The 20,673-nt window shown below is 40.5% G+C and overlaps 1 protein-coding gene across 50 annotated transcripts in view; it reads left to right on the top strand.

The window, feature by feature from the left end:
- EPB41 (erythrocyte membrane protein band 4.1) overlaps positions 1-20,673 on the top strand; it is a 174,363-nt gene that overhangs the window by 96,184 nt on the left and 57,506 nt on the right. For all 50 annotated transcript variants that reach the window (XM_084815649.1, XM_084815666.1, XM_084815671.1 and 47 more), the window contains 8 exons: positions 5,514-5,744; positions 8,665-8,769; positions 14,657-14,699; positions 15,365-15,440; positions 16,505-16,723; positions 18,199-18,286; positions 19,632-19,784; positions 20,426-20,523. In XM_084815649.1, coding sequence (XP_084671775.1) covers positions 5,514-5,744; positions 8,665-8,769; positions 14,657-14,699; positions 15,365-15,440; positions 16,505-16,723; positions 18,199-18,286; positions 19,632-19,784; positions 20,426-20,523 — 1,013 coding nt within the window. The remainder of the gene's footprint in view (positions 1-5,513; positions 5,745-8,664; positions 8,770-14,656; positions 14,700-15,364; positions 15,441-16,504; positions 16,724-18,198; positions 18,287-19,631; positions 19,785-20,425; positions 20,524-20,673) is intronic.

Raw genomic sequence — 20,673 nt, 5'->3', positions numbered from 1 at the left:
AAACAAATCTTGGGTAGTGATGACATGTGAACCAGGTTTTAGGTTAACTTTAAAATCTTAAATTAGTTAACATGATGAAATTTGATGAATTCACTTCTAAGCTTTTATAATTAAATATTATTTATAGCTAGCAATAATATAAGAACATAGGAAGAGCCATGCTGGATCAGACCAATGGTTCATCTAGTCCAGCATTCTGTTCATACAGTGGCCAGTCAGCTGTCAACCGGGAACCCACAAGCAGGGCATGAGTGCAACAGCACCCTCCCACCCTGTTCCCCAGCAACTGGTGTACATAGGCTCACTGCCTCTGGTACTGGAGGTAGCACATAGTCATCAGGACTAGTAGCCATTGATAGCCTTTTCCTCCAGGAATTTGTCCAAACACTTTTTAAAGCCATCCAAATTGGTGGCCATCACTACATCCTGTGGTAGTGAATTCCATAGTTTAACTCTGCGCTGTGTGAAGAAGTACTTCCTTTTATCTGTCCTGAATCTCCCACCAATCTGCTTCATGTGATGACCCTGGATTGTAGTATTATGAGAGAGGGAGAAAAATGTCTCCCTATCCAATTTCTCCACACCATGCATAATTCTGTACACCTCTATCGTCTCCCCTTACTCTCCTTTTTTCCAAGCTAAACAATCCCTGCTGTTGTAGCCTTCCCTCATAGGGGAGATGCTCCAGCCCCTTGGTCATTTTAGTTGCCCGGTTTTGCAGTTTTTCCAGCTCTACAATATCTTAGGTGTGGTGACCAGAATTGGACACAGTATTCCAAGTGTGGCTACACCATTGATTTGTATAGCAGCAGTACGATATTGGCAGTTTTATTCTCAATTCCTTTTCTAATTATGCCTAACATGGAGTTTGCCTTTTTTACAGCAGCCATACACTGGGTTGACATCTTCATCGAGCTGTCCACTACAACCCCAAAATCTCTTTCCTGGTCGGTCACCGCTAGCTCAGATCCTACCAGGCTATACTTGAAGTTGGGATTTTTTTGCCTCTCATGCATCACTTTACACTTGCCTACATTGAACTGCATTTGCCATTTAGATGCCCATTCTCCCAGTTTGGAGAGATCCTTTTGGAGCTCTTCGCAATCCCTTTTTGTTTTAACCACCTTAAATAATTTGGTGTCATCCGCAAACTTGGCCACTTCATTGCTCACTCCTATTTCCAGATCATTTATGAACAGGTTGAAAAGCATTGGTCCTAATACAGATCCCTGTGGGACCCCACTATTTACTTCCTTCCATTGGGAGAATTTACCATTTGTTCCTACTCTCTGCTTTCTGTTCTTTAACCAGTTACTGATCTATACTTGGACCTGTCCTCTGATTCCATGACTGCTAAGTCTGCTCAGGAGTCTTTGGTGAGGGACTTTGTCAAAAGCCTTTTGGAAGTCCAAGTAAACAATGCCTACTGGATCACCCCTGCCTACATATTTATTATGCAAATACACAATTGCATTACTCAAGAGACTGTACAGTTTTTCTTGGCTTTTATCCTAGAAATTCATGACTGGATTGTCACCACTTATGTCTTGTTATTATAATGAACAGATTTTACTAGGGATAGCGGAGAAATCCGCCACAGACTCCAATGAGACCGGATTCTTTAGAATCCCTGGAGCCCGTGGCGGAACAGACTACCCACCGCCATGCCCCGAAATCCCCCCCGGACAGACCCTACCTGCCCCTGTGCGGTCCGTCCGCTGCCATCCGCTGCTCTGAGGCCGCAAATGGTGTCCAGTGTAGTGGATGCCATTTCCGTCCCTGCTTTAGCTGTGATATGCTATGTAAATATTTACGTAGCCTATCACGGCAAAGAGCAGGGACGCCAATGGTGTCCGCTACGCCATTGGCGTCCCTGCTCTTTGCTGTGATAGGCTACGTAAATATTTATGTAGCCTATCACGGCTAAAGCAGGGACGGAAATGGTGTCCCCTATGCCGGACGCCATTTGCGGCCACAGCCCAGCAGCGGATGGAAGTCTGGCTGCGGATGGGCCCGGCCGGCAGCTCCGCAGACTCGCCGCGGAGCAAGCCGAGGAGGATTCTGGGGGGAGGGATGAATCGCCTCCCCCCCCCTTACCGCGGACCCCCCCGGAACCTGGAGGTGAGTATTTTATATATCCCTAGATTTTACAGTAAGGATGTGTTGGGAGATATGTCTGTCTGGGATAAGAGAGGCATATATTCAATAAGAGACTTTAAAGAGAATGGGAATATTATGCTATTCAACCAAATAGTACAGAAATTGTACCCTGATAAGTCTAGGTTTGTTCAATTCTTTCACGTCAGACATGCAGTTAGCACTTTGTTGCAGAAACATGATCCCATATGTGATTTAACCCAAATACAGGAATTTTTTTTATCAACAATTAATAAGGGATTGATTGGTAAAATATATTTGCTAGTCAAAAAGATGCGACATAGAAGGGAAGTAAGATACCAGCATAAATGGGAGAAAGATTTGGGACTGAATATATTTTAGGAAGTTTGAAATTGGATAGGGAAAAATGTAGGTAAATATTTAATTGCTATGAATGTGAAACAGAACTATTTTAGAAACATACATCAGTAATATTTAACCCCATATAAGATCAAAATAATCTATATGCTGGAACAGGGTACTGCTGGAGATATAATAAATCAGGATCTGATTATGTTCCTATCTTTTGGAAATGCCCTAAGATTAAAACTTATTGGAGATTTATATTATTTTATATTTTATTGAACACAGTTACAACTTCCTTTGAAGATTTTATTAATTTTTAAAGTTGGATAATGATATGATTGTTAATTTATTGGTGGCTGTTAAATACCTACCCTTACTGGAAGAAAAATGTTCCTCCTCTTTTGAGTTGGTTTTATAGAATTTAGAATATAGTGATAATGATGAAATTAACTATTATATTTGCTGAAGAGAGAGACCGTTTTATAAACATATACATGTTTATTATGTTCTGGATGATCAGTTTAAGGAAATGTTTGTCCATATTCTTTATTTACCATGATAGTATTATTCTTTTTACTATATATTTCTCTCTCTATATATAGTGTGTGTGTGTGTGTGTGTGTGTGTGTATATATATATATATAGAGAGAGAGAGAGAGTGTGTTATTAAGTACTTTATACTTTCTAAGTAAGAAATTAATTTTTAAAAATTTAAAATCTGGGGAAAAAGGAATCCAGGAATGAAACAAAACACACATGGCAACTTGAAAAGTTAAGAGGCAATTTTTAAATATGGTTGTGATTATAGTGCAGGATAGGAGATGTATTCTCCGAAATAAAACTTGCCCATACACAGACTCCTAAACTTGTAGGGAGTGAGGAGCCTTCACTCAGTGGTGGTGTTCAGACAATCATGGGCGGAAAGGAAGCCATTGTGGCTTCTCCTCCCACTCTGCATGTGCTTTGTGTGCACCTGTCATTTACATAATTACCCTCGCTGCAGCGCAGGTTGCTGTGTTGTCTGAACCCGGTATGTGGCATGGTGGGGGTGGCTTCGTACCCACCCTACCACCCCTCATGGGTTGTAGGGTGGCAATGAAGCCACCCCCACTGCGCTGCATGCTGGGTTTCAACGACATGCCAACCCACGCTGCAGCATGGCTAATTATATAAATGGTGGGCACATGTGCAGCATGGACAGGGGTGGTGGGGAGAAGCCACAGTGGCTCCCCCCCCCCCCCCGGTTTACCCATGATGAGTTGGTTTGGGGGAAAGGGAAGGCAAGTGGACTCCATGACAAATGAGAGTCCTTTTTCAGGCCAGTCCACTTGTCCCCTCCTTTCCCCCTCCCCTTCCCCTAGAATTATCACAATCCTGTATAGCTAATAGATCAGTTCTGAAAAGATAGGGGGGGGCAATGAAAAAGGGGTCCTGCTGACTTGGATTCACATAGAGATGGGGGAACTCCCGTGGAAGGGGGGAGACTTTAAATGCGCGGGCTCAGCTAACTAGGGGATCTGGAGCATTTCCCCCACCTATCAGAAGTGCTAAGATCTCCCAGTTAGCCAAGGAGCCCTGTGATTTAAAGTGCCACCCCAGTCCCTGTGGATCCCCTCATTCTAGAGCACCCCTCCCTGGGTCTTAGCACCCCATTTCCATAGAAAAGTGTGTGCCACCCTACCCCAGAGTAAGTAAATGCTTCTGTTTTGACAATTGCCAAAAGAGAAGAGTTACGGCAATCTAAGGAGAGAACGGGGTGGGGGAATGGGCACCCATAAAAAGTGGTGCAAGTGTTGCTTTGAGTGTTCTCTTGTATGCTTGACATGTAAGGGAGCAGCCGAGATAAGCCCCAATATTTTTGTATGCCTGCAGATGTGCACTTCCGCAACTGTGAATAACCAAAATAAAAATTAAAAAATTAATTAAAGGGCGGTGGAGGCAGGTGGCTCTGATTTCAATGGGGTGGCAGTGGAGGCTGGTAACTCCAATTTTGGAATCCATTCTGGGTTTCAGTCAAAACCCAACAGAACTCTAAAGAAGCTATCCATGGTGCGGAACCTTATCCCCAAAATAGGTTCAGCACCGTGGATGGTTTAGAGTTCTGGCTGGTTCTGACCGAAACCCAGAATGGATTCACATGGATTCACCAAAATTGGAGCCACTAGCCTCCACCGATAAAGCAGATATGCACACATAAAACAAGGCTGCGGAAATGTGGAAAAAAAATTCCCAGCCCGTCTTTTGCGCAAAAAACAGAAAAATAATAATAAAGAAAGGGCTCTGACTGCAGTCGTCATCATAGCAGGAATGGGGGGCTTGGCGGGAGCTGGGGGGCAGTGGCAGTCCCTCCGAAGTGCCCAAACAGCACTTTGGAGGGGCCACTACTGGCAAAGGGAAAGGGTGCAGGAAAAAAAGAGTTCTGACCTCAGTGGCGATGGTGATCGGAGTGGGGACAGGCAGGCTTGGCGGCAGACAATATGGGTTCTGCTGCCAAGCCCCCTGGGATGCTAGGTGGAGCCGGCTGGAAGACTGAGGGGGAGAGGAGTGGAAACAAGCTAGGTACTGTGGGTGGTGTGTCTAATTGTCTGTCAGGCACACCAACCACACACTGTGGGTTGTTTGCAAAACTACCCACAGTGCATAGCTTGTCACCCATTGTGGGTTAGCATGTCGTGTGAATGCGCCCTCTGCTTTGCTATCAGATGACCTAATTATGCAATTAAAAAATGTCATCATAGCATTCCATGTTTTGTTGAAGATTATTTAAATAATTTTTAGTCTCGGAATTAGCACTTACCTGATCTCCTATTGTTGATAAGTTAAATTCTTAGCCACTACTTCCAAGTGCAATAAATGTTTAAATGGAGTTAAAGATTCCCAATATATAAAATTCCTATCCATTAAGAAGTTGCTTGCTTTGCTACCATGAGTATGTTTTCAAATATGAGACAAGCCAATCATATGCAAAATATAGTACTATGATTGTTAAATACTATAAGGCAGTATTTGTTAATTAGAAAAAAAGCTAAATTTTGTTCTATAATTTTCAGCCTGCTCAGGAAGATAGGAGAGAAGATCAAGATCCAGAGAACAGAGATCTTGAAATTAAGGAAGAAGGAGAGCAGGTGGAGTGCTCCAATATAGACGAAAAAAAAGAGAGCACCAAGGAAAAAGTAGACAAAGAATTAAAAGGTGCTCAGAAAACAATAAGAAGATCCAGAAACAGCATGCACTGCAAGATTACTTTGCTGGATGACACAATTTTTGAGTGTTCTCTGGATGTAAGTGTATTTATATTAGAGAAGATATATTAAATGTCTGCCTGAGTTCTTATTCCAGCAGAACATGTTGGCTGTGTGTTACCTCTCCTTCCTCTGCTCCCCACTGTAGGCACAATCTATATGGCAGTGAGCACTCATGTTGTAACATTGACCTGGTTTGCACGTCACGATAAGCCATGGTGGGTTGTCACTGTGGGATGTTTCAGGGTGGCTTGTTGTGATGTCTGAACCCGGAGCTGATTTTCCATTGTTGGTTGTTCTCCACAAACAAGCCACCCTGAGAACCCATGGCTTGTTGTTGGCATGTTCAGGGTAGGCTGTGTACAAGATGGCTTGTGGTAATGTTCGAACCTGGGAGGGCATCTTCATTGTGGATTGTAGGGAATGGCTAGACAGCTGCTTGGCAAGAGCAGCGAAAAACCCTGCTGCTTCTCGTGATTTCACTAGTGCCTCTGCCACCATCCCTCTTCCCTTGTCAGCGCCCTCTGCCCCATGCGCCTAAAAACTGAGAAGAAAGGACACCAGAGAGTGTCCTGAACACACTCCAACCTTTTTAATTTTTTTTCTGTCTTGTGTAATTGCGAACATTCAAAAGTCCGCTGCTACGAAATTTGCTTATTTTTACCGGTCCCCTTCACTGCTCTGCCTTGATATTTGCACATATTTACCTTGAAATTTGCGTATCTTTACCGATCTACCTCACACTCTTCTCTGCTTTGAAATGTGTGTATGTTTACCAATCCCTTTCACTGCTCTGGCTTGAAATGTGCATATGCTATGCTGCTGACATAGCGAAGCCTCAAGGGTTCCTGGGATACATGCTAGGAGCAGGTGGGAGGACTAAGGGGAAAACAAACCATGGCAAGCTGCAGAGCACCTGATCATCTGTTGGGGGTAACATGGGTTAGCGAGCGAACAACCCACCTACTGTCACTTACTTTTAGCATGGCTTATCATGACATGTAAATCGGCCTAGAAGGAAACAGGTTTTTCCGCCACTGTAAAACCAAAGTCTAATTAGAAAAGAAATCTTCTAATTTCTGTTAGATCTCTACACATAGAATACACAATATCCATTTCACTCTTTAATAATAACAGTGAAAGACTATACAAGTAGGAGACATACACAAATCGTAGTTTTAACATAAATGCTACATAAATGCCTAGAAATTCGAAAACCATAGTATCAGCAGTATTTTCTTAAGATTGCTATCCCAGCTAATTTCAAGATGGTCCCAGACTGGATAATACCAATTTAATCAAAACACATTTCTGAAGCGCGCACAGTCTAGGTAAATTTACAGAGAGAGAAATGAAAAGGGATCAAGTGTCCAGATGCTTCCGTCTCTCATTTTTCACAGGATGATTTTAGGTTAAGCAATAAATTATATATATTTTTAATTCTATATCTGAAATACTAGAGAAGATGCTTTATCAATCTAGTTCTTAGCACCATGACCTTTCTGAGCTTGTTAATGCCCTGAACAACGTGGTTAAATCTGGGTGTACATACATGTCCTGGTTGAGTTTCCATGGTTGCTTGAGCAAAACAGTTATTTCAGCTGATCATATTGTAATTAGGCCAGTGGATCTATGTACAACACTACTTACACTATTATTATCACATAAGATTAACTTCTGCCCTTTAGTATAACAGTGGCTGAGTGTGTATGTATTTTATAATTTTTAGAATCTCATCCTATGTGCTGAGACTAGGACTGGTGTTGGCTTTGCACATTGAAGTGGAAGTTATTGGAGATACTGCTTCATATGGGGAGGGACCATTGTTCACTGATAAGCATATGTTTACCTTGCATATGGCCACATGTTCCATCCCTAGTATCTTTGATTAAAGGATCTCAGGTTGATATCCTGGAGAACTGCTGCTAACCAGAGCAGACAATGATCTGATAGTATACGGTGGCTCTTTATATCATTTGGTATGGGATCTGTTTTGGGGAAGGATTGCTGGAGTGTAGAAAGACAAGCCATAGCAAAAAAAAAAAGAGAGAGAGAAGAAAGCCTCTCACCCATCGGTGGCTCAAGGAATGTTCTTAAGCTGATTGATGTGTTTGAGGCTCTAGGGGAAACTACTGGATTGGCTTTCAGCCAGCATCACATGTACAAAGTTCTAGAGAAATGCAGTTGGTTAAACAGGCTGTAATTCACCCGCCTGTTATTGGGTTTGTTGACCTAATTCCTCACCACCAAGCTACTTCTTGTTTCCCATCATAGCAAACAAATACAAACTGGGTTTCTGGGGCTTTCTGCTTCTCAAGAGAAAAGTTAAGAGCGGACTCTCCAGTCAGAACTATTTTTTTAAAGGAAACAATAGGTTCTCAAACCTGTATTTTCTTTTATAAGGCAAGAAAGTGCGTGCGTGCGTGTCTGTGTACTTGCATGAGAAAACAGGTGATGCGTAACCCTCTTCCCCCAGCAGCTTCCCCACCCCAGCCATTTTTAATGTCCCCCCTCCCAGAAAAAACAGAAGTAAACCTGAATGGGGCTAGGTGTGGGAAGGCTGGATGGGGCTGCAGTGGGGGGAGGCTAAATGCCCTCTTCCCCCGGCATTTGTATTACCTTGGCAAGCACAATTTGGGGAATTTGTGTTTGGCAAGGTAATATTCCCCAGATAGAAATAATTCCTAAATGTTGTCCTGAGCAGTATGAGTATACCTTTTAAGTATACCTTTTAAGTCTCCATTGGCATTCAAGGGAACCATCCTAATGAAAGAGTCTGTTGTATTAATTCCTTTTATATACATGAGGCCTCTAAAAAGTAAAAGCATCGTGACGTTGGAGCCAGTGCCCAAAATAGGAATGGAAGGTAGCCGTGTCCTGTGAGCCTGTGGCTGTGTAACACTGAATACAGAAGGTAAAAGTGACCATAATGGTATATCATATTTGTGTTTGTATGTAGAAACATGCCAAAGGACAGGATCTTCTTAAGAAAGTATGTGATCACCTCAACCTTTTGGAAGAAGACTATTTTGGACTGGCCATTTGGGATACCCCAACCTCCAAGGTAAAAAAAAAAAAATGCAAAAAAAAGTGTGTGTGGGGGGGTTAAAAAGTGTAAATCTGCTTAAGATAGTGTGGCAAAACATTAACTAAAGAAGGAATTATACAGGGGAAAAAAAGATATAAAACACTGAAATTCAGCCAGTTTAAAAGAAAATAAAAGGTAATACAAACTTCTATAGCGGGGGTTCTGAACCTCAGGCCCACAGGCCAAATCCAGTCTGCCTCAGATTCTGGTCCAGGCCTCTGGACTTCCCCAGATGGCTATGCCCCTCTTCTCGGACCACTTATCATTTGGTGGCTTCCTAAGTTGTGCATGTCCCCCCCTTTTTTTTTTAAAGGTTGAAATGAGTCTCCTAAGGCTTAAGTACTGGCAAAAAGAATTTCACACTAAAATATGCTTGTATTTTTGGCTCCACCACTTTTACCTTTGGCCCCATCCACCATTGGAATGTGGCCCCTCAGAGCTTCTCTGAAATTGAATATGGCCCTTGGGCTGAAAGAGGTTCAGTACCCTTGTTCTATAATTTGACCTGGTGCTGCTGGAAATTTGCTTTATGCTCTGACATAAACCACAGAACCTGCATAGTACAGTACACATAAAGGTATTATGACTGATCAGTACCATGGACAGCATCCCCTTCCATAGGACAAAACCTTACTTAAAAAAAAATACAGTTTTGAGGAGTAGTTCTGTGGGAGCTCTTAGCCAATTATGCCAGTGTTCCAGAAATTAGTGCCATTTCAAGATTTTGATCCAGTCAATAAAAGCTGTCTTTACAATTGGCTGTCCCTGGGTGTATTTTATTACTAAGTGCAAATGGTGTAAGAAAGTTTATTGTTAAGGTGATGGCTCTTCTTTCTGAATATTCTTTCTTCTTAGGGAGACATTATAGACTATTGATAGCCTTCTTGAGGTGAACCCACCTGCATTTGAAGATGGCTGCACCATGGTCAATGAAAATGTATTCACACTTGGCGGTCTTGAGGCAATATTTAGTTTAACGTTTAGTTTATAGATAGCTTTTGTATCAAAATTATCCTAAATGGGGGAATTGATGATGATTTGACTAACTGCCCTGATTCAGATGCCAACTAAGATCCAAGGAGTGTGCACAAATAAGGCAATTATAACAGCCATTTTCTTTACCTGTGAACTAGATGTTTTTGGTGAAGTGCAGAAATCCAGCTATGGGTAGATCTTTGATTGCTGCACTCTGATGATACATAACAAAGATAACAGCTTTGATCTTCATTCTCTCTATGCCCTTTTTCTGTTTCAGAAGGCATGTATTTCAGTAGTTCTTTTTGTTGGTCGCTTCCTTCTGAGCAATTGCCCAACTAAAATTTAGTCAAATTATGGAATCAGATGGGACCAGTGGAAAATTTCTTCCTTCAGTTATCCTTTTTGATGGAAAAGGAGAACTGTCCTTTTGGTACTAAAAGGTTATTTGGGAAAGGAGATGGAATTGGGCTCTTAGGATATGTGCCCTGTGGTGAATATCTTTAGAACCCAGTTCCTTCTACCCATCTCACACACATACCCTTTTATTGGCTCCCTTTTGCTGGTGAAGGGATTTTGGGGGGTAGCAGGCGATTGGGCTTTGAGGAAGAGTAACAGAGGATGCATGTCCATGACCAGCTCCCCCTCCTAATCTTCTGATGGGCTGAACTTCTCTTTGTCACAAAAGGATATCTGGGGCTCAGAGGACCCATTTCGGAGGGTGTACATTATCTCTCCCTATTCAGCCAACAAAATTGGCAAGAAGGAAGTATGTGCATGCAAACTGTGGCTGGGACTGTTATTTATGGTTTAGAGGTCTGAAGGTTTCTTAGTGGGGGAGGGAGGGGTTGGTCCCTCTTTTTCTTGCAACGGTTCTTCTGCCCTATCCTCCATGTGCCTGTTTATGTTCCTGGCATATCTGCATGTGGTTATTCCACTTTACTAATATAGTGAGTGATGCTTAACAACCACATTTTCCGCTTGTCTATTAAAGTGATCTTTATTTTAAATAGAACCTCTCAATAGGCTTAGAATCAAAGCAACTCTATAATAGTTTGTAGCCATTTGCCGCCACCATCATGTTTGTTAATATGTATGTGTGTGTACATTGCAGCTATATGCAAATAGATGTGGGAGCCTTCTTATGGGTGGTGAGACATTTGTTTATCCCCAACAGTCATTTTTGTGTTTAAGAATGCACGTGTAACACTTTTCTTCAGGGTCTCTAAAGGGACTCACAGCACAGGCCTTGTACAGAGACCATTAACATACATCATTTTAATTTCTTAATTAAAAATAATAATAATGCACATGTAATAACTGTACCTGGATAACAATTCACATAGCACCAAAACAATAAAACAGAGCACAGCTCTCCCAAAGTTCTGTCTTTCAGCTTGAGTCCACAACAAAAATATAAATAAAATGTCTCTCTGAAGCTTGATTTTTCTGCTGGCCAAAGAAAGAAAACAGTCTCTACTCAGTTCACTCCAGCTCTGCAGCAGTCTTCTCAAAATGGACCAGGATCCAGCAACACAGGAACAACTTTGTAAACATCCCTTTATATAATATAAAAGAACATAAACAAGGAACTCATAGTGTTTATAAAAACAACAATATGTCTCTTTAAAAAATTCTAAAGGAAATCTCCCTACTAACCTGTCTCAAGGGTTCAGGGTCTTACAGAGAGGAGAAAGCAAGCTTCTTCCACACTGCATTCTCATTCCTTTACTGAGCATGTGCAGGAATATACCCACTCAGAATTCTTAAAGAAAAATATACCAGTGGGTTACACATGCACTGAGAACAAATATCCATGTGTATCCCTAACGTGCTGATATTACGTGTGTGTGTGTGTGTATAGTACAGCGAATAGGAAAGCTGCAGCATAACATTTCCTGCTTATAGATGTGAGAAATAATGTATTCTCAAGGAAAGGCGTATTTTTCCACTCAGCCCAATCAGAGAGTAAAAGTTAATGGCCTATCTATTGAACATTGAAGGAGCTTATGTAGAACTTCTTGCTTGCCTGCAAGAATTGTTTCCTGCTGATTTGTGATATAGTATCAGGATAAATGTATCATTAATTATCCAGACTCCTCAATGTCTTTCAGATTAGTCAAACAGGGTGAGTTTTATGAACACATGATTGCATTCAGAGCCAGTAAGCTGTGTTTGGGGTGGCTTTCCACAGTGAAACAAGCCAAGAGTTGCAGTATCAGCATGTGTACGTCTTTTTAAAAAAAATTCCTGGCTTGCAGAATTGAAGTTCCACAATAGTTATTATGGATGGCCTTTGTGTCCACATGTGTGGATTTTGTAGCTCTAGATCACTCAGAATGATCTAGAATGTTGTGTAGCAGGCATACTTTTAAAGTGCTTCATATTAAACCTAACCATGGCTATACCAAGAATAAGTAGAGCAAAATGTTGTGTAGGCTAAGAAAGATGAGCTTAAGAGGCTCAGTGGGATAAGAAGGCTATTCTTTCACCTCAGTAGACCTGGTTTCCAGATCCTGCTTAAGTCATGTAAAAACAAAGCAGGTAACCTCATTCTACTCTTGTGTACACCACCTTGATATTGTACAGGCTGATTTTAAGAACTGAAATACAGTCTGTCAATTTTGTTCGATTGCACAGGCAAAACTCTCTGTAGAATTAGGCTACAATCCTATACTTCTGAGCAGACATCCATACGATTGTCCTGTTAATATTTCTTCCTTCACTGTTTCACTTTCACGTTAGTTAACTCATTATACACAGAAGAAACAAATTAAAATTGTTTTAAAATACCATCCCACTGAGTTGCCATACATTGTTTTAGATACATATATTAATTGCAAGACTCACAGTCAGAGATTTGTTTGTGATCAGATAAGCACATGAAACAGCATAAACAATACTGGTTGTTAAAATTAGTTCTAGTTAAAAGGTTCTTAGGTGATAGTTTGCAGAGGTAAATACAGCGGTGTGTATATTCATTTGCCTAGATACTTAAATGTCCTAATGCTCTAGTGTGGCAGAAATAACTGAATTGTCACACACTCTCAGTATTTTTTTAAAATAAAGTAAATTTAGAGAACTTTGGACAATTTGGAGCCCCACAGAGTGAGAGATGAAACATATATGTCAATCTTGTGTCTGTGAACCAGCCGTTCCAGTTGCGAGCCATAGAATGTCAAACCACAGACTGGGTTCGCACAATCGTGAGGGTAAAAGTAGCCATTGTGGCTTCTCCCCCTGCCCCTGTTTATGTCACAACCCATGCTGCAGCATGGGTTGGCATATCATGCAAACCCGGTGCATGGCAGGGGTGGCTTCATACCATCCTACAACCCAAGATGTGCAGTAGGGGTTGTGGGGTGGGTACAAAGCCAGCTGTGCTGCACGCTAGGTTCACACAATACACCAACCCATGCTGCAGTGTGGGTAATTATGTAAACAACTAGCACACATGTGGGGGCAGGGGGAGAAGCCACGAAGGCCTCTTTTACCCCTGCAATCATGTGAACCCGGCCATAGTCTTGTTTCTCTTTCCATGAAGGTCTGTCTGGTATTATCTTAACTAAGTTTTCCTTGCCAAATAAAAATGTTTTATTTTGTCAGGTTTGGGTTTTGTTGGTTTAAATTACCTTTAATTTGTCACTTTTTATTATTTCAAGGATGTGAATTAAGCTACTCACTCATCAGCAGACGCAAGTGTACCTAACTGTATATAGCATGGGGCTCTGTCTTTTATTAGATACATTTTTAAAATTTTATCTACTAATATCAAACTCATTCTGTGAATGTGGTTCCCAATGTAGCTTCAACTGCAACATCCATGCACAAGAAAGAGGTATCATTGTCTTATGGGTAGAACCCTGAACAGGAACACTCCACATTGCAATCTGTTACATGTCCCACTTGTACTTTTTTATTCACCAGTTTGATCTCTGTACAAGTCTTTTATAAATTTTAAAAATAAATAAAATAATACTGCACGTGATTCATCCTGTCAGACTGAGTTCTTTAAGCAAGAGTAAAGACTAAAATATATGTGACATTGACGCTGGAATCCTATGCATACTTACCTGGGAGTGAGGCTCATTGAACTCAGTGAGCCTTCTCAGTAGATATGCATAGGATCATACTGTAATGGCAAGTTTGCAGTTGCTGGGGGCTGATAATTATTGGATTTGTGGCAGAAATGGATGGGGAATTTAACCCTTTCCTCTCCTCCTGTGGTCCTGATGAAAACCAGTCCTCTGAAGCTGTTATTTGCAATGAGAAGAAATCCCTCATAAGTGTTGATGGGAAATTTCCTCCCAATGCAAATAGTGACCTCAGAGGAATAATTTTTGTCAGGATCACAGCAGGGGAGGAAAATGTTAAACTCCCTGTTCCTGTTTGGTGCAGTCCTGCTAATTATTAACACACACACGCCATTCAGCTGCAAAAATGCTTTTTTAAAAAATGCATGTTTTAATGCAAAGACACCTTTAACATCAGGTGTAGTTTGAATATAAGAGAAATTTAACTTTGCCTAAGTAAAGACAGGTGCTTAATCCATAGTTTAATTCCTAATGCATTGATCACCACAGCCTCCCCAAAGGTCGGATTGTAATTAATCATTTACAGTGTAATCCTACCCAGAAGTAAGCCCCATTGAGCTCAGTGGGACTTACTTCCAGGTAAGTGTGTATAGGATTGCAGTGTTAATCATTTATAGCATGGGATTTGAATTAATTTAAAATAATGCAGCATCCAGCTCTACTGCAAGCTAAAATAACCCAATTAGCATCCAGAAATGGTTGCTATTTAACATGGTAACAATGCATTTTCATGTGATGTTCTTTATAACGCTTGTCAAGCTGTGTAATGACTAATTGGTACTATTTTCTTACAGACATGGTTGGATGCTGCCAAAGAGATAAAAAAACAGGTTCATGGTAAGTGCCTTGAGTGTATTTTTTTAATTGTAGGTATTCATAGCCTTGGCATACAGTCACTCATAATCACTGGAGTTCATGTAAAGATGATGGAAGCGATCGGCACAAATTTAAACAGGATGTGATTCTTCTGTTTTGAACTTTGTCTGTGGGGATTTTTGTTCCAGTAAAACTGCTTCTTCGGTATAGGAATATGAATTTTATAGGTCATACCTGTTTAAAGCATGAATTTATTTAAATTGAGAATAGAAGAGCATAGATGAAAGTCATACGATAGGAACTTCAAAAATTAAATTTGGAGGATGCACTTGCCAGGTTCATAGTTGTGGGTCAGGATCCACTAGAGTCATGATTTCATCTACAATGCACCGCTCTGAATGGGTTGTAATTGGGGTCCATCAGTCTCCATCATTACAGGCTTTTAGGACAGATCTGAAGACCCATCTATTTTCCTTGGCCCTTTCTGTGTTTTATTAGACTGTTCCTGGTTTTTAGCCCAGGTGGTGTGTTAGATTTTAGTACTGTCTAGCCTGGATATTTGCTATTTTTGCTGGTTGATTGATTTTATTTTATTTTTTAAAATTGTATGGGATTTTATTATGTAAGCTGTCGTGAGAGCAGTGTAAAAATATTATTAATAAATAAATGATTTTTTTAAATTACAGGAGGCCCATGGAATTTCACTTTCAATGTCAAATTTTATCCTCCAGATCCAGCACAACTGACAGAGGATATAACAAGGTTTGTAATATCCTTAGGAAAACTTAAGTAATCCTCTTGTTTAGGGAAGGGTAATGGCAGGATATAAATGTGACAAAGACATTATAAGATTTAAAAAAAAATTTAAACACAACAGCTGGGATCCAGATAACTGAATGACTAGTTCTGCAAGCCCAAGGCACCCTTAGACTTGTATTTCCAAAACAGCAGCTGCCCTGTGACATATAATTTGAAATTGGGGATGTTCCAAAAGTAGTTTGTAATGTGATGTTTTGCAGTGGGGTGTATCTAATATCCAAAGGGTAAAAATTCCATTGGGTGCATACAAGTTCTTGAGTGCACCTAAAGTAGCTGATTGGGTCCTGAGAATAATATTTATTATTTTACTCATGTCTGAAACATGAGTAAAATAATAATTAATTATTATATGAAGTAATTATATTTAATATAATTTAAAACCTTTGGCTTTGTGTACCTCATATAGTGGCATAGGACATCTGTAATTGCTGCTCCATGCCCTACAGAGAAGGGCATGCTCTAGACACAACTGCAAAACAGGAGGCAGGGCCTCTGTGAGTCTGCTGGCCCCTGGGAGAAGAGTATGGTGGTGATTGCACTGAACACATTGCCCCAGGCTTTATTTGTACACACATGGGCCTCTGTGTCCTGTCCTCCATTTTATTTGGCCTAGCTTCATGCTCATTATATATGTCTTACTTCTCCAGTATCCTTTTCTTTTTGAGAAAGTTATTTTATTTTACGACTGGCAATTCAGAAGCTGAATAACAAAGAGATCTGAAGAGGTGTGCTACATAATGATGATGATTCTGTTTTAATTCCAGATTTGCAGGGTGAGCATCCTCACCTGATTGCTGCATTATAAAATGTCTATGATGAATACACGCAAACGATATTTGGGTCTCAGGAAGGCTCTCTGTTCATCTGTCCTGGACCAATTTTCAGTATAGTTAGTTGCAGGTGAAGACTAGTTGTATAGTCCCAGGTGTTTATGGAGAAAGTACCCATCATCTTGACATTGGAGCTTTGAACTCCCTGTTGTGATGCTTCCTTTCCTTCCTTTGCAGATATTACTTGTGCCTCCAGCTGAGAAAAGATATTATCACTGGGCGGCTTCCTTGCTCCTTTGCTACATTAGCTCTGTTGGGTTCTTACACAATCCAGTCTGAACTAGGAGACTATGACCCAGATCTGCATAGTACAGATTATGTCACTGAATTCAAACTGGCTCCAAACCAGACAAAAGAACTGGAAGACAAGGTCATGGAACTACACAAAACATATAGGTGAATATTAAGTCTATTCAATATAAAGTAAAAATTTTGTATATCTTTAATGAAAGTGATTTATATAAAAAAGAAATCTGTAAACAGTAGGGATGTGCATAAGATTCACCCGAAGCCTGAGCTTAACCAGGCCCCTTCGGACCATTCTGGTGCTCCTTGAGGTGAAGCAGGCTTTCCTCTAAAGTGACCAGAACTGCACCTGGACCTTGAACGAGGGGTTGTTCATGCTTTGAATTTCAGAAGTGTACTTCCAAAAATAGCATTTTTTCCTTTCGTTTCTCTTAAATGCCGATTTAAGAGGGTTGTGTGACTGATAGGTCCACCTTCTAATCATATGGCATGTTTCTCCAGGGGCTCTCCAATCACTGTGCTTTGGGAGAGGGCAAGGATGGGAATGTAAAATAGTCACTCTTATGCCAACAGGCTTTAAAAAACCCCCAATGGGGTGGGGATTTAAAAATAAATAAGAGAACCAGTGGAAAGGGAAAAAAAGCCCAATTCCCACCACCTTCTGCCCAGCCAGTGAGAGCCAGCAAGGCTTTGGAAGTGGTGGGTCATCCACCACTTCACTTCCCCACCCCAGTTAAGATTGCTTTATAAGGCTACAATTCTATGGGAATTAACTACAGCAGCTAGAGGCCTCTGGAGCAGCTGTACCCCACAGTCAGCAGAGCTCCTGGTGGAGAGGTATCTCTGCCCCATTCTACCCCCTCCAGCCAGTGGATCTGATAGTTAGGATTGCTTTCTTAGTTACCTTCCTGAGCAAAGGTTTTGGGGAAGCAGCTAATATACTCTTTTCTTTTGCCTTTGAGGATTTGAATCTTAACCATATTTTTCTGCCTGCTTTGGTTTTTCTCTATACCCATGCCAAGAATGTGGTATAATTTTATTTTAAAAAATTACTTTGCATCAGTAAATTGATAAGGAACTATCAAGGGTTATGAAGAACAAGAGGTTTGCAAGATCAAGTTCCTGTTCGGTGCGAGGAGACATCCATCGTGGGTTAACTCCTCCCACTGCCCAGGACAGGCAAGCTACATGCGACCAGGCTTTTTGCCTTGCTCTTGGCCATTGCGGCTTCTTCCAGCCAGTTCTTTTCTAGCTGAACTTTTAGACAGAATAGTGATTGGGGAGCCAGAAACAAAGAAGGAAGAAAATGTAGAGACAACTGAAGAGATAGAACAAAGCCCTATCTCTGTTAGGGATCAGCACACTTCATCTGGAAAAACATAACTAATGAGAGTGCTCAGCCTGCCACAGGGTGCGGTATTGATGTCTCCTGTGCACCGAATCAGGATGGAACTTTACAGTAAGTACCCAACTTTCCATTTTTGTATATAGTGTTTTTTTAAAAAAATCTTCATATTGTAGCATTGGACTTAACAAATAATTGCAATTAATGATTTACAAAAAAATCAATCCCTGCTAAGCAAGCAAATGTTCGGCCCCTTATCCTTACCATTATATTTCTGTAGATCTATGACTCCAGCTCAAGCTGATCTGGAATTTCTTGAAAATGCCAAAAAGCTGTCTATGTATGGCGTTGATATTCATCAAGCCAAGGTAATTTTTTTTTTCATATTGTATAACATTTTAAATTTTTATATGTTTTCATATTTGTGTTTTCATCCTTGAGTCAATTCTCCCTTATCAAATGCAAGATCATAAGCAGGGATGTACGGATTTTGTTAAATCCGTTCTGTCTGTGTTTTGTGGGTTATCAGGCATCGTTCGTTCCGTAGTCTGCTACGGAATCAGATTTCTTTTATGGATATATTTTGTTGCCTTATGCAAATCATGCAAACATGTCCTGTTCCAAACCTGAAAGGGAATGCGAGTAGGAACGCAAATATGAGGAAATGTTTGCAATTTCCTGAACTTGTGTTGAATGTATGCACTTGTGAAAATACCTCCCAAAGTAAAAAAAAAAAAGTGGTCCACAAGTCTGCACGACTCAGAAAAAGTTGGTCTGCTGTGGAATCTGCAGGTTAGATTCATAGAAATCCGAACTCTCTAACATCCCTAGCAAGGAGTTCTTGATTTTGGAGGAGTACAACTGAGATTGCGGCCAGGGTTTTTCTCAGCCTATCTATAACTTAATGGAGCTGCACCCCAACCTCCAGTATATAGTAATGTCATTGACAATGTCAATGTCATACAAAATGAGATGTATTTATTGTCTAAAGTGGAGTATCCCTCCTACAGGTGATCTAGTACAACCTCCATTCAAAAATGGCATAGCATAACACTTTTTAAAGTTGCTATATGCTGAAATTATGCACGCTATAATCAAATCTTTACAACTTTTGGTTTATAGGTAATGATCAGTCAGAGGTAAATAGTAAAAACAGAGTCTTGTGATACCTTAAAGACGAACACATGTATTGTGTCAAATTTGATCCTGCAACAGATCCTGAATCTAGGATCTGAGTAGTCTCTCACAAAGATTTAGGCTGCGCTCCCATACACACTTACCTGGGAGTAGTCCAGATTGGGACTACTACATGTGAATGGCAGGGGTGGGGGTGTAAACCTTCCCACCCAGCTGCTTCCCCTCTTTAAATTTGCTGTGCTGGTTCTGGAAAGAGCTCACTGGCACCAATGGTGTTTTTTCTTTCTTTAGCTCCCCACGGCCTATGTGCAGAGGAGGGGGAGATTTCACAGGGGAAAGCAGCTGGATGGGAAGGTTTATCATACACCCCCTCACATGCAGTGGTCCCAGTCAGAATTGGGGCCATACACATTTTACACTAGAAAAAAAGAGAGTTGAGGTCAGCTACATTTTATGCATTCAACATAGTGTGTAGTTTAGCCCTGAGAAAGGAACAAAGGCCAAGTGTTTTTTATGTTGAAATGTGGATCTCCAAACACCTCTAAAATATGTTCCAATGTTTGTTAACTTTTGTAGGACTTAGAAGGTGTGGATATCACTTTGGGAGTCTGTTCCAGTGGCCTTCTTGTCTATAAAGATAAATTGAGAATCAACCGTTTCCCTTGGCCAAAAGTGTTGAAGATTTCTTACAAGCGCAGCAGCTTTTTTATCAAGATTCGTCCTAGTGAGGTAGGCTGTGGAGTCATATACTATTTTCATTCCAATTTTCTTTATCTTTCTTCTATCTCAGAAAAATATTGAAGAGAGAGAGAGAATGAGCTGTTCTGGCTTGATTCCTATAACTATGTGAGGCTACCCTTGACCATTGTTTGAACATTGTACAAAATGTGGCTTCCTAGCTATTGGCTAGAAGCAGCCACAAGGGAGCATGTTATACTCTATTAAATGAGCTTTTCTGGGCTCAGGTCAATGTGGTGATTCTTTCCTATAATGTGAAGATATTAATTATGGTGTTGGTTTTGGAAAGTGGATATTCGCTTCAGTTTTAGATGTATGTGTCTGGTGTATGTATTACTGATGGACAATGGCATAGTTTAGGGCTGAAACTGTTTGCATCAGTCAGATTAAGAGATTCTTCCTTAATTTCTTGAATTTTGATGAAATCTAAATTTGAATTTCAGAATTTGAGAAATAAAGGAACTTCATGAAATTTTGCTATGGTTAATTGGTTCAACAAATTTCTTTTTCCTATTTTGGAAAAACTTTCAAAGAGTAATATTTTTGAACAATGACAATTAAGAATCTCCCCATTTTAATTCTGCACAGTTAATTTGTGCCAATGGGAATTTATTCTTTACTGTTCTCTGTAGCATGAACAATATGAAAGTACAATTGGATTCAAACTTCCTAGTTATCGAGCAGCTAAGAAACTGTGGAAAGTCTGCGTTGAACATCACACATTTTTCAGGTATGTAGATTTTTTTAATTGCAAGATTAAATTATAAATAGTGTTTATGTGTATTTAAAGTCAAATTAATTGTGACTCCAGATGGTATACATTGTCCAGGAAGTAGTGTTTTGCTGTGACCTCTAAATTCAGTTGGGTAGGTTTATTTAT

Source organism: Heloderma suspectum, chromosome 10, assembly GCF_057233095.1.
Source record: "Heloderma suspectum isolate Gila_16-S chromosome 10, 16-S_ref, whole genome shotgun sequence".
Taxonomy (NCBI): Eukaryota; Metazoa; Chordata; class Lepidosauria; order Squamata; family Helodermatidae; genus Heloderma; species Heloderma suspectum.
This window is presented reverse-complemented; position numbering and strand designations above follow the sequence as displayed.